At 38.7% G+C, this 14,936-nt stretch overlaps 1 protein-coding gene across 3 annotated transcripts in view; it reads left to right on the top strand.

Moving 5' to 3' along the window:
- The window catches only part of LOC127435898 (furin-like), a 149,324-nt gene that overhangs the window by 116,031 nt on the left and 18,357 nt on the right, over positions 1-14,936 (top strand). For all 3 annotated transcript variants that reach the window (XM_051689689.1, XM_051689690.1, XM_051689691.1), the window contains exons 7-10: positions 284-372; positions 2,705-2,877; positions 5,268-5,480; positions 10,382-10,482. In XM_051689689.1, the coding sequence (XP_051545649.1) occupies positions 284-372; positions 2,705-2,877; positions 5,268-5,480; positions 10,382-10,482 (576 nt within the window). The remainder of the gene's footprint in view (positions 1-283; positions 373-2,704; positions 2,878-5,267; positions 5,481-10,381; positions 10,483-14,936) is intronic.

Here is a 14,936-nt window from a genome sequence, read left to right as displayed (position 1 = left end):
GTTGTTGACTGCGAGGCCCTAATTCGATTTTAATTGAAGGATAAAGATCCTGCATCTGTATTTGATTGCGGTGAGAGCTGCCCCTCCATTGTCACGACAGCTTGGTGTCTCGCCCCCAAGACTGTACGAACGTGCACTGAATATGAATTGAGTTTGAAGTGAATGTGAACTGGATGTGAATTGGGCAGCGACACACTGTTCACTGGTGCACCAAAGCTTTTTATCAGCCAAGAGAATAGAGCCAGGCCAATATCTCTCTTTCTCTCTCTCTCTGTCTCTGTAGACATGGGACTCGTTGTGCTGGGGAGGTTGCAGCAGCAGCAAATAACGGTGTCTGCGGAGTGGGTGTGGCCTACAATGCCAAAATCGGAGGTGAGTGAAGAGTCAGATGGATTTAGCATGCATTGATTGGCTTTTGGAAGTTTGCTTATGGTAATAAGATCAATCAAAGCGGTCACTCATTAAACACACACATTTAAACTCTTAAACCATTCAGTCATTTCCTGCTGTTTGTGCATCTGATGACCAATGTTTTCAGCCTTGAACTAATCTAAAACACTTTATCTTTCAATTATAAAACACTTCCTTTAGGGCAAATTATCTCAGTGGGTATTGAAATATCTTTGGCATTCTGGTCACATTGAATCCATTCAGGGCTGCAGCCACAAAAAATAAATAAATTATATATATATATATATATATATATATATATATTTTTTTTTTTTTTTTTAATGGAGCGTATTCAGAGAAATACTTCATCTTTTTGTAGATGAGTGATTAAGGAAGACTGCAAGCCTGCATGTGATTTCTGTGCTTTTGTGTGTGTTTTTGTAATAAGAGGTTAAGTCTGTGTGTGTGTGTGTGTGTGTGTGCGCGTGTGGGTGTGGGTGTGGGCGGGCTTGGGTGGTTTACGAGGACATTTTTTAGGTTACAAACTGGTGATTACAAGGGTATTATGCTATAAATGTGGTTTATGAGGACATTTCTAGTGTCCCCATAATTCAAATCGCTTAAACATACTAAATGTTTTTTTGAAAATATAAAAATGCAGACATTTTTTTGTGAGGGTTAAGTTTAGGGGTAGGGTTAGGGTTAGGGGATATAATCTATAGTTCGTACAGTATAAAAATCATTATGTTTATGGAGAGTCCTCATAAGGATAGCCACACCAACGTGCGTGTGTGTGTGTGTGTGTGTGTGTGTGTGTGTGTGTCTAAAGAAGATGAGACAGCAGATGTTGCTGATCTACAGTAATTGGCCACTGGGTCTTGTGGGTGGGTGAACAGTCTGTGAATCCTGTTGCAAGGATTATTATTAATCAAACAAATATGACCCCAGAATCATTCTTTTTTATTTGATGCTCTCTTTCGTCTTACACCGTGCTCTAACCAGACACGACGCAATAAATCGGCAAGAGATACATCCTAGTCACGCATTGTCAGACTTTTGGCTATTGGCATAAAATATGGTCCACTTTATAGCTCATTCTAGCCAAGAACTGCCCACTTAGACAAGAAAAGAATGGCTAACCAACATGTTAAGCAACCAGCCATGGCATAAACTATGCAGCTTCCCAGGGCGTCAGCTCAGCGAGGGTGGCAAAAAAGTTCAGTGAGGGTGCAAATGTTCAGTGAGGTATTGGACACCTTTTGGCGACTACAGAAATAAATCTGTTTTCTTGCATGTAAATCTGTTTTCTTGCACATTATTTTAATGCAAAAATAATGCAAAAGTAACTAATGATGGATAAAAATAAAACAATAATTGTAATGATTATTTGTAGAGCAACCTCTGACACATATTCCCTACAATGCTGCAGAGTTTGCATAACTGCGATGGAAAAAAATACTCATTTATCACTCAATAAATTTCTGTTGTTTACACATTTCTACCAGTTTCTACCAGTCAATTTAACAAGTAACCCCTATCTGAAATAGTTCCTGCCACATAGCTGATATGGATATCTAGTTTACTTGCTAGTGCTTCAAAACGTTTTCATAGTACCTTTCAAAGATTCGATGCCACCAACCTGGTGATTATGATTAGTTCTTCCTCAAAAGCATTCATTTAACCAGCAAAAAACTTTGTTTCTAGGTGGACTGGTGCCCCTTGACTCCTGGAAAGCCAACTATTCAGATTGGAATCACCGATTTTCTGCTAGTTTTGCCATTTTTATATACAATATGCATCAGATGGACAGTAGGCAGTCTGTAGACGTGCCATCTGAGACTGAGATTAGATAAATCACATCTCTCCCCTGTTCATTTTTGTCCTGACCATTCATGACCATGACAAGCAGCAAAACACTTTGTCAGTCACTTGGTTTCTATTTCTGTTCCGCTTCACTGGATAGCTCCGCCCACAGTGAAATCTCATTGGTCCAAAACCGAGCTCCTCATAGGTTTGTATTAAACAGCAGATATGTTCTTATTGACTGTAATTTTGTCATTTCACACTGCATTTTCATGTTCAGTGAGGACAGAAAATTTGGTGCAACTTGCCAGAAAATTGTCACGTTGCGCCTGGTTGGGATTAGGATTTCATTTCTCATTTGTTTTTGTTTTTTCAATCCTTATTAATTTTTCATTCTCTTTTTTTCTCCAAATCTTCATCACATTTACAAAACCATCTTATTTTTTTGTTTGTTCTCTCTGGAAACATTATTAACTCTCCCTCTCTCTGTCCCCTTCCGTTCTGTGTGCAGGTGTGCGGATGCTGGATGGAGAAGTTACAGATGTTGTGGAAGCTCAGTCCCTGAGTTTGAACTCCCAGCACATCCACATTTACAGTGCCAGCTGGGGCCCAGAGGATGACGGGAAGACGGTGGATGGTCCTGCCAAGCTGGCCAAAGAAGCTTTCCTACAGGGTGTCACCGAGGTCAGTCTAACACTCCTGTCAGGTCATCTGAGCAGATTTCAGGTCAGCTATATGTGTCACAGCTGTCGTCGGCTCTGATCAGCACCTCAGTAAGAGAAGGCGGGCTGGACGCGATGAGCTCTAGAAGATGTCATCACCTATTTAAATGCGTTTATGGAGAGAGAATTGAGAAGGAAGTGCACTTTGACAAAGGCTCAAAGCATTGAGGATTAGAGAAAGCTTTCTGTGATCTTTGAGGGAGATTTTGTTTTCCATTTAATTTGTTTTCGGTTCCTACTGTTTTGATATGCTAATTTATTTTCTTGTGTGGTGCACATACCTCTGTCCCTTTTCAGTACATACCTTGAGTTTCAGTGCGCACACACACACACACACACATCTCACACTCTGGATACTTAAATTTGTTTGTTCATTCAGCAGAAATTATGCTGCCTATTTCCTTTTGTTCCTTGATTTTTCTTGTTCTCTGATTCTCTTTTACAATCACTTGTTCCCTTTTCCATCTTTTTCTATTTGCACCCTATTTTTTATTCATTATTCTGTTTGTTCCACTTCCATTTATAAACGTTAATCAGCTCCAGCATGTTTTTGTGTTGAGTGTTTCAAACCATATGCTGAAAATCTTCCCTCTCCTTCCATTTCCAATGCACCATCAACAAACATCAGTGCATGTCCCCCCTCTTTGTGCCCATGTTTCTGTCGGAGCGTGGTGACACATTCTGACAGCCATTTAGGAAGCTTGCATTATTCATAATGAGCAAATATGTGAAATATCTTTTATGGAATTATATCCAAACCACCTGCTTTCGCATCACGCTTTTTTCAGAAATGATCAGATTTGGCATAGTGAGAAAAGAGCGTGTCGTGTTTGACAGGCAAAGGATCTGACCTTTTTAGGGTGGCTGCCCGCCGTGAGTTCTGCATCTATTTCACTTCAAACGTGTCCTTGGTAATCACAGACATGCTTTTGTCGGAGCGTTACAAAAAGATTGAATCCTTTCCTTAATCGTTTCCTCTTTGTGAATAATGTCACTTTTATACAGGCGTGCAGGAATGAGTTTATCTGGTGTTAATTTCTATAGGATTTAAAACCGATGTATCCCTCAAGTTATTTACTTAACAAATTACGCTTCACATAAACAAATCTCAATGTCATGGCTGGAAGAGTTACTCTTGCTTTCTTCTTCTGCACTTCACTTCTGTTGTCCAGTTTTATCACTCCAAGAATTGTGCCTCTGAATATTTCAAACCAGATTGCTGCAATGCAAACAAACAAACAAACTATCTATGGCCACAATAATCCCAAGTCAGTCAGCTGTGAATATTAACCATAAGGATGCCAGAAGATTGAACAAAAACTGTAATCAAATTTTGCAGACTTCCTTGCAGAGAGAGAGAGAGAGAGAGAGAGAGATAGAAGACTAATATATGAGAAAAGTAGCACTCTTTCAGCTGTCCAACCAATTTTAATGAAGACTAAATACAATACATTGCAGCTCACATAGGTCAAAATATTGGTTTTACATTAATCATGATAGCCATGATACACTTTGTCAATTGGAATTTTGTTATATGAGGTTCAAGTGGACGGACAATAATGGGCACTAAACAAATGTTTGTTTGATTCATATATACATTGATAACTGATATCTGTGCTTTTCATAGTTCATATACACAAACTGAGCACTTTATTAGGAACATTATGGTCCTAATAAAGTGCCCGGAGTGGTCTTCTGCTGTTGTAGCCCATCTGCCTCAAGGTTCAATGTGTTGTGCATTCTGAGATGCTATTCTGCTCACTACAATTGTACAGAGTGGTTATCTGAGTTACTGTAGACTTTCTGTCAGCTGGCCATCTGGCCATTCTCTGTTGACCTATCTCATCAACAAGGCGCTTCTGGTTGAAATCACTGAGATAAAATGTTTTCCCCATTCTGATGGTTGATTAACTGAACACTAACACGATTGGTTGATTAGATAATCGCATGAATAAGTAGGTGTACAGGTGTTCCTAATAAAGTGTTCAGTGAGTGTATATGCTTAAGAGGTTAGTTCACCCTAAAATGAAAATTCTGTAATCATTTACCTCTTGTTTGACTTTCTTTAGCTATACAATAATTTAGTAAGGAACAGACCAAAATTCAAGGTTTAAAGTTTTTCATTATCTCTTAAAATCTTGCCATTATAGCGAGCAAATCTCATTCACGCTTCGGCATATTCAAACTTTTCCACTTCGGTGTCAGACCTTGTGCAAACACATATAAACATGGCCAGTTTGAATCTGTGCAAGCATAAATTATTTTTAATTTGTAATATGTTTTAAAAGTGACCAGCATTTGCAAAGTATGAGAGAGTGAGTTTGACTAGCTGTGTATATATTTGCATTGTAGGGTCGTGGTGGGCTGGGCTCCATCTTCGTGTGGGCATCAGGTAACGGAGGGAGAGAGCGGGACAGCTGTAACTGTGATGGATACACCAACAGTATCTACACCCTTTCCATCAGCAGCACCACACAGTACGGGAACGTCCCTTGGTACAGCGAAGCCTGTTCCTCCACCCTCGCCACCACCTACAGCAGTGGAAACCTCAATGAGAAACAGATTGTATGTATTTAACACTCATGTTACATTCACATGTGTAAACTTAAAAAAAATAAAAATAATACACATATTACAGTCATAAAAGCTTGTAAATGTTTATTGTCTCATTCAAACACACACATGCACACATTTTACAGTCAAATACGCAAATGCTTATAAAAGCCTGTTTATTATCAATAACACTATACTTCAACCTCGTTGAAAAGAACATCACTGGTTACCAGCACAAGTGGTGTGCTGGAATCCCCACCAAGCTTTTTAACTAACTTAACCAGCAAAAGTTCTTTGATCGACTAGTGTCCCCATCTACATCAGGGTTCTTCAAGTAGCAGCCTCTAGCAACATTTTAGCTGATCAATCATTTTTATCCAACCCTCCAATTAATTTTTTATGAAATCACTGTGCTGCCTTTTACATCAGAGCGCTCTTTGCACAAAACTCAAAGGTAAATTTAACAACACACAGCGGAGAGTTTAACAACACTAAGAGGTGAGTGTAACAAAGGCTAATTTTTCCTTACTCCTGTTACAGAGAAACAGGAAGGATAGATAAGTTTTCCTAATTTGTAAACAATATCCCTAAAAAAATGTAATTATCATTGTTTTTAATTTCTTAGTAGAGATTATCAAAACCTGTTTGTTAGCTTAGAATGTGAGGTCATGTTTATTCTCCAGCTTTACCTTTTTATGGCTATTTTAATGTAAATAAGCACACTGTATTTAGGATGTTAAGTTTTGTTTTTGAAGTAAATTGATGTCCATGTTACTTATAACGAAAGTGCTGAGATCTTATAATTACTCTGAAAAAATGTGTGGCCTCCCTCGAGTTTTCATCTGGAAAATCTGAACCTCGAGAAAAGAAAAAAAAGTAGTTAAAGAGCCCTGATCTACATTTTGCTGGAGATGGAAATTCATGCTGGTCTAAACTGGTCTTTTCAGCAAGGAACTTTGTCTCATTAAAGGCATTACAAATAGATGAAAAGAAATTCAAATTTCAGCTTTGCAGCTTTAACACTTAAGGGTTAGCACACAGACAGACCTTCAAACCTTTGACCACACAAAAATGCCATTTTCAGTTGTCAGCAGAACTGTAAACGTCAGAACAAACAGGCAGTGTGCCGTATGATTTAAACGACAGTGCCACAGTACATAGGGAAAGTGAGTGATGGATTTTTGCTCTGTTCATCATGCTGTGAAGATGAAGTGTCAGTCAGTGAAATAATTTCCACATCTGCTGCTGTGATTTCCTGTGGGCTGAATGAAAAAGAGCTCTGTATACGTCACGCCCTCAGGAGGCAAAAAATCACTTTAGAGCAGCATCTGAAAACTTCCCCATCGCAGGTGCTGCTGTAAGCTATACACATCTGCTCTGTTTCCTTCATTTCCTCAGAGAGTACAGAAATGGTGACTGAAAAAGCAAGAGAGAGCAGAGAAAACAAACAGAGAAAGAAATCATGTGAAAGAGAGCAAAAGACACAGAGACAGCACTTTTGAATACCAACCATGCTGCATTGCATATTCTTTGGTTCTTTTTTAAAGCATTCTGCTCTTTTTCAGTAACATATTGTCATTTTATCTCCCTTAGCTGAATTTTAGACAGTCTTTGCAGCCTTTATTTTAATTAGGGCAAGCTAGTTAAGCCAAAGAAGGTTTCAGGTGCCCTTCACAAGTTCTAAAATACATGATCTTCATGAACATATGTCCTACTACTTTGCGCTGTGGCAGTGTTTCCTGCAGAATTCTGTTTTTGTGAGTGCTATAAAATATCTGAGCACCATAAAAAAATCTGTCTTGTCATACTTGCAAGTAGCAAAATCAGAAAAGATTGTGAAACTAGTGAAATTGCATGGTCTTTAGAAAACTCACTGGCCAAATAAAAAGAGAAATGACATTGGCGCGATATTCACAGTGCAGCTTAATTATGTTGTCTCAACCAACATATTGTTATTCTACAGACATGGTTTAGGGTTTTTCCAAAATCCCAAAACAAAATTATCAAGGGTAACTCCTAACATCCACCAAACTTGACACAGAACTTCAGACTGTTTTGACTTTGTGAATATTTGCTGTATCACCCAGTCCTACTACATGGTAAACTAAACATAAAACAATATGTAAAGTATTTAAATGCTTTCTTTTAAATACCATTTATTGCAACAAAACTCTGATGTGAATACGTACAGGATCTTTAAAGGTGCTGTAAGGGATTTTCACCGTTCTGCAACTTCCACGAGACTGAGCCGTTAAATTAGACACACCCCCTCTTTACAAAATATTGCCCTTCAAAGATAGCGTTGAGTAGCTGATCTGCTTTAACTACTACACTATGAGAACATGCAAAATGATTGACAGGCAGAAAGCACATCAAAGTCTTCTGATTGGCTGATCAAAGAATGTGTCTGTGGCCCGAGGTCACATTTTTGTTTATTGTTTACACAGTCTAGTGCTGTCACAGAGACTGTAGAGATACCTCAGGACACCTATTTCAGTGAGAAGGAACATTTTTTGCATACCATTCCATAAAAAAATTGCTTACAGCACCTTTAACTAAACATTTTCATTTAAACATCCAATGAGTGAGTAAGTCAGATGTTAATTAAGTAACCATTCAGACGGATGTGGCAAGTAATTCATCTTGTTGAATGAAACATTTAAAAACCTGAGTCTTTTTGACCAATTCATTAAAAGAACCACCGTGTAAGAGTCATTTGTTCGTGAATCGTCCTACTACACCTGTTTTGTTTTTGTTTTGTTTCACATACCCAGTCTTTTTTTTTTTCCCATTTTCTCCCCAATTTGGAATGCCCAATTCCCAATGCGCTCTAAGTCCTCATGGTGGCGTAGTGACTAGCTTCAGTCCGGGTGGCGGAGGATAAATCTCAGTTGCCGTCTGAGACCGTCAATCCGCGCATCTTATCACGTGGCTTGTTTAGCGCGTTACCGCGGAGACATAGCGCGTATGGAGGCCCATGCTATTCTCCACGGCATCCACGCACAACTCACCACGCGCCCCACCGAGAGCGAACCACATTATAGCGACCACGAGGAGGTTAACCCAATGTAACTCTACCCACCCTAGCAACTGGGCCAATTGGTTGCTTAGGAAGCCCGACTGGAGTCACTCAGCACGCCCTGGATTCAAATTTGCGACTCCAGGTGTGGTAGTCAGCATCTTTACTTGCTGAGCTACCCAGGCCCCACATACCCAGTCTTTATATCTCCTCATATTTAATTCAGACTGCTAACTCACAATTCAGGTAAACATAAGTTATTTTGCCATGGTGCTATAGATTCTGCGACGGCGATTAGTTATAAAGAAAACAATGTGCTGTTGGTAGTTATCCAAATTCTGATTGATTCCGTGAGACATTCATGCCAGTGAAAGTGATTCCACTTTCCAATTTCTGCCAGCTCAGTGAAGCTCATCAGAGACGTTTCGGGTGGCTTCAGAGTGTTTATTTGTACGGTGTCGAATTTGTCCCTCCATGTTTGACTGTGATAGCTCCCCCTCTCCCTCTTTTGAGGCCCCCATTCCATTAGAATGACAAAGGCATAACAGATTCAGTTTGAAAGTGGACGCAATCCCGCTGGCATGGGTGGGATGGAATCGAAGTTTGTGTGTACGTGTCAGCATGTATTAATATCAAAATAACAGGGACAGTAAAATAAATAGTGAAAGAGAAAGTGTATATTTGGCAAGTACTCTCCTGTGAATGCTGTGATAATCCTGTTGCCTCAGGCTGGACCTTCTTTCATCCTGATCATTGTCAATCACTCAGGCATGTCCCCATGTCTCCTATGCCCTGATTAAAACCCCAAACCCTCATGTGTGGCAGTGCCAGCTTATTATAAGTCTCCAGAGCTGTCATACACACATTTCATCACACAGGCAGCAGGTTTTTCCTTCCATTTTGTATACATATTCTTGTCCTCCACTTTGACAGGTGCGTTAACGCACTTGGTTACATAAAAAATAATAGTCCTATTTGTAATGATATTATATTATAAGGTTTGTTAATTGGTGTCTCATAACAGATTTATGCAACAGAGCTGTTTACTCATCTCACTCGCACCAAAAATTATTAAATTCCACCATACAAGACGTGCAAAATTACTCAGTTTTACACAGAACAGAATGAAACCATTATAATGTCAAATTGAATACATGCATTAACAGTGTTAAAATATATATATATATATATATATATATAATGCGTTAAACATTTAAAGCTGAAGTGTGTTAAAATACTTTCTTCAGCTTATTATCCAGAGACAGCTATAAGCCATTTGTAGGTTCATTTCTACAAATGAAAACTAAACACTATGTTTCTTAGGGGCTATAAATATTGCTCTGTTTGTTTTAAGCGGCCTGTCCAGCCTCACACAGCAACACTGGTACTAGTGCTACATTCTAGAAGTTCATCCCCCACACTTTTTGAAAATGTTCACATTATATTTTAAGAGTTTGTAGCCGTCCACAATTCTGGTGAAACAGGTGTTCTATTTAATAATATAGATGGGGACAATTACTTTTAGAAGAAATGTGTTAGATTATTATAGTTACTGATAACAAAAGTAATCAGTTATGTTACACCATTACCTTGTAAGGAAAGTAACCTGTGTTACTTTTGCATCAATTTTGCATTGAAAACTGCCTTATTCTCATGGTCTTTTGGCTGAGAGCGCATTCTCTCTCACACACAGAGCGTAAAGTGAGAGACTGAAGCCATGTAAAGATGGTTAAAATAAAAACTGATGTGCTAGGTTTAATTGGTTTTCTTGTTTCTTTTTGAATTGTCAAAATGACATACAGCATTTTTAATTATCCGTCAATGTTTTCAAAAATCAGTAAATGATGGAATCCGGTAAATGCAACAACTGCTGACCTCCCATATGTGTGTGTAGGTGACAACAGACCTGAGGAAGAAGTGTACAGACTCACACACGGGCACGTCCGCCTCGGCTCCCCTGGCTGCTGGAATCATCGCTCTCGCTCTAGAGGCCAAGTGAGTGATGACTAAAATGACACCTGTCTCCACAGACACACAGACACGTAAACACACACTCCCCTTAACCCACCTCACTGATGCTCCTGTCAATCACTCCTCCTGGTCATTCAGACTTCATTACCTATCACGCATAATTTTCAGCCCTCTGACATAGTCTTGACATTGCTCATCTGAAAAAAAAAATGAAGTGAAATTCTGTGAGATAGAGAGAGACAGAGGTTGGGAGATGGCTGCCAATCTACACTCCTCGTTCAGGGCAAATTGGCCCCAAGGCTCTGCGGACCTCTAGACAACATAAAATCATGCTTAATTAAAAGCTCTTGCAGAGGTTTTCACCCTGTATGCTGAGAGGCACTAATGAGAGAGAGAGAGATCATGTCTCAGATTGCATGTGGCAATGTGATCTAATTGATATTCGTAGGTGTTCGTACATAAAGTGTGGTTCTAGCACATGTACATTTTTATGTTTGGAAAGAGTCCTGGACAGAAAGTCTGCACACTGCTGCTCCCAAACAATGCTTACGTTTATTCCTACCACTAAAAGACAAGTGATGTCTTGTGCAGGAAGCTCTTGATCAGCCACTTGGATAGACACCGAAACCTTCTGTATCAGCATCTTGACAGCATCTTAACAGCAAAGGGGTGAATTTACTAAACATTTGCACCACTTTTGCGTTTGTATTTCAGTGCAAAAACCTGTCTAACCACCTGCAATCTAGTTTAAGCAGTATTTAAATTAAGTAATTGTCATTCCTTTCTGTGCAAACAAGCCTCCTTTCTATATAAATTAGGCTCATTATTGATTGCGCTTTATTCACAAAACTTTGCTATTTGCCTAGCACAAACAATTGAAATGAAAATAAATGAGGAAAGCAGGTGATAAACAGAATTTTGTAAATCGATCGTTTCAAACAATGATCAAATGATGGAGAAGAGCATTACAGTTTGGCATATATACAGATGCGAGTTGTAGTCAAGCACACTTTCTGCAAGTTAAAGAGATGATTCAGGTGTCTGGATCATAGAAGTGGAGTGACGCTATACACTTACAGCAAAATGTGGGAGATCCCGGTGGTCTGCTGCATCCTCATCCACATTAATGTTACACCAAAACAATGTGACAAAATACTTAAAAGTGTTTATGTTTAGATCCTGTCAATATGTTGATATTGTACATTTCAATGTCTACCTAAACATACAAAAATTTACTTGTACACCTTATGTATGTTTGCCTACGAATACAAATGAGATTACCCAGATGGTGGAGTCACAAGGTGGAAGGGCAGTTGAAGGGTTCCTGGTTCTCACACAGTATCGTGTGTGTGTGAAATGAGAAATGTACCTTGGTGTGTGTGAAATGGTGTGTAGAGGTGAGCTTTGCAGGTAAAGCTCCTGCTGTTCAAAGCCATAAAACTCTCTGATGCCAGCTTTGATTACACTTGCCCCACGATTAAAGAGACGGGTTTTCATAAGTGCTGCCCTTCTTTTCTTTTTTGTCACAACTCTGCTCTTTACATCTGTTGGGAGCTTCATGATGTCTTTCTTAAGGTGACATTAGTAAAAAAAAAAAAAAAAGAAAAAAGAAAGAGGTAAGAAAGCATGTACGAAATACATGTTCTTTCTTGGGCTGTCAGTCGATAAAAAATGTTAATCGCGAAAAATAAAATTCTGAAAATGCTGAAATTTGACACCATATATACTTATTTTCCTGTCAAAATGCATTTATTTCCATCTTAGGAAAGAAAACAAAATATGTAACAATATAATGCTTTATTAACATTTTCCAAACAAAGCCTTCCACAATATAAAGATAGAAATGCACTAAAATATCACCTATTCAAGTAACATTAAACATTTCCCAAAGTCTAAGTGAGAGTTTGACTTACTGCAAGAATTAGTCCCCATAGGTTGAGTATTCATTCATTTCATATTTCTATATTCATAATTTTACATTTAAAATATTCATCTGATAACATTTATTTATGCATTTGCAACTACTGTGTAAATGCATTTATTTCTACTCTGTGAAAATATGCCTAATTGCCACTTCAGATGCAGCTTCTGTGCCACCTTTGCTGTGTAACGATGGCCTTAGTCCCCATAGGTTTAGTATTCATTGCAACGGGCATTAAATTTCTTTATTATATCCGCTTTGATACAGCAATCGTGAAGCTGCATTCATGATTCGCGTCAGAGCATCAACGCCAGCGTCCAGCACTGCTTTGAATGCCACAGGAAATGCGACATGATAGTTAAGACTTGCCGTGCTTCAATGGTAATTAAATTGCACTGAAAATACTTGATTTCTATTACAAGTCCCATCTGGGCTTGTTTTGTACATCAGAAAATAGCGCTAAGAGGTCCTTTCTCCATCATTTTATCACTGACAGGGAAGCGCTGTTGTGATGTGTATGTGTCAGTGATGACTCTGGGCGGACACACAGAAGGGGTTCTGCACTCCCAACAATTGTCTATACTGGTTTATGCTGTATTAACGGTAAATGCGTTAAGCAAAATTAAGAAAAATGTATGCGTTAAACTTTAATTAAATCACATGCAATTAACGTGTTAATTTCGACAGCTCTAGTACTTACCCCGTTTCCACCAAAAGAGTGCTGGTGTTCAGCTCGGATCTGCAAAAAAACTCTCAGAACTGGATGATGTTTTTGTTAAGAGACGAACAACAACATTACTGACTAAAGCTGGGTTTCCATCCACGTATTTTTATGCGCATTTTGGGATACTCGCATAAAAACTGCTTGATGGAAATACCAAGATGCAGAAAAAAAACTCTCGCTAGCTTGAGGTGGATACATGTTTTATTCGATTAGATGAAATGTGCATAAACTATGATGGAAACACATTTACCAAATAAACTCCTATTGAATTTATTAGGAATACAAGATGTGCATCAAAAAAGTAATGTGACTGAATAACTCTTTCATAACTGGAATAACATCTTTGCATCTGAAATATTGCTCTGGTCATCCTGAAAAAACAGTGTCCTGAAAATCCAAAGCCTGCAAAGTGTTTGCAGAGCAAATAAGTCGAACACAAACTTGAACTGTGCCGAAGAGCAGGTTTATTGACACTTTTGAAAAATGTACTATAGATCCGCATGGCAAAGACATAAGGAAGGAACACACACATAGTGCTCCCAGAACTGTGTGACGCGCTGACGCTCCCAGACATGAGACAAGTTTACTACAGTGTTTTGTCTGTGTGCTTTAAACCGTGATAAAAGAGTCACAATGGCTACAATTTCTCTGGAAGTGACAATTCTGTTCTTTTGAACACATGGGATGGAAACGTGGCTTTATTTGCACATTGTTTTTGCGATATTATGGTTTTTCGCATGAATTAAATTTGCAGCTTGGATGGAAACACAGCTTTTTTCTACACATGCTGCATCACTTTTACAAGTCTTACTCTTAGTTTCGAAAAAAAAGTTAGCATCTTTATGCCATCACAAGCTGGCTTTGATGTGAAGCTTATGAGGTTTTTTAAATATAATAATCTTTTTATTATATAATGGGAACAATCTAGTTTCATGCAATCTAGTTTTGCATCAGTCTAGCTAGACTGTTGTTTTTCGAAAACTTTGTGATGAGGAATGTAAAATCCTAGATTTAAAAAAAAATCCTGTTTAAGGGGCTGGCACAGAACCAATTTTTGTAGCCACAATCACCTTTTCTTTGGTGTAAATGCATGGAACAGGGCCAGATTGGGCATTACATGAGAAGACTGCACCAGGAGTCTTATCATGTAATACATGAGAATTACAGTACCATTACATCTATTAATCACAGGGTGTAAGTCGCTCCATCTGTGGCTTAGCCTTCGGTTAATAATTTATGTGTGACATTATGAATTTGCTTGCTAAGTCATTTATTGTGAGGTCAAAAAAATACTAAAAGCTTATGAAACGGATCACCTACCTCATAAATCACACTGAAAAATACACGGATGACAGAGCAGGTTGTTTGTCAGGCACGCCGATGCAGGAATGCGCTAATTATCAGTGTAACACAAATTATCTTTTCATGCTTTTCTGTGATGTAATACTGCACTTTACACTAAATCTATTTCCATTGGGTGGAAATTGTTTTTCAAGCAGGTATTGCATATTTGTTGGTGGTTTGTGTCCTATTCCAGACATGTCATGCCCTGAAATGCCCTGTTGAGCAATAACAGGGCATTTCAGCCTTGCCTGTGGGTGCCACGAGTCCCAAAGCTGCTTGTTTCTGCCATGTAGAGCAACAGCCAAAGAAACTAATAAGCTTGAGTCATAAAACCAAGGAAATGTAGTTATAAATTAAATCTGATATTGCTGCATTTCAGGAAACACAATTTTGAGTCTTTAACTGGAAAAAAGACCTTGACGGCTGTGTAAATACATCATGATGCATGGCACCCAGGATGGAACATTTCCATTTGCAATTTTCTATCAC

The sequence above is a fragment of the Myxocyprinus asiaticus genome, chromosome 46 (genome assembly GCF_019703515.2).
Source record: "Myxocyprinus asiaticus isolate MX2 ecotype Aquarium Trade chromosome 46, UBuf_Myxa_2, whole genome shotgun sequence".
NCBI classification, from domain to species: Eukaryota; Metazoa; Chordata; class Actinopteri; order Cypriniformes; family Catostomidae; genus Myxocyprinus; species Myxocyprinus asiaticus.
This window is presented reverse-complemented; position numbering and strand designations above follow the sequence as displayed.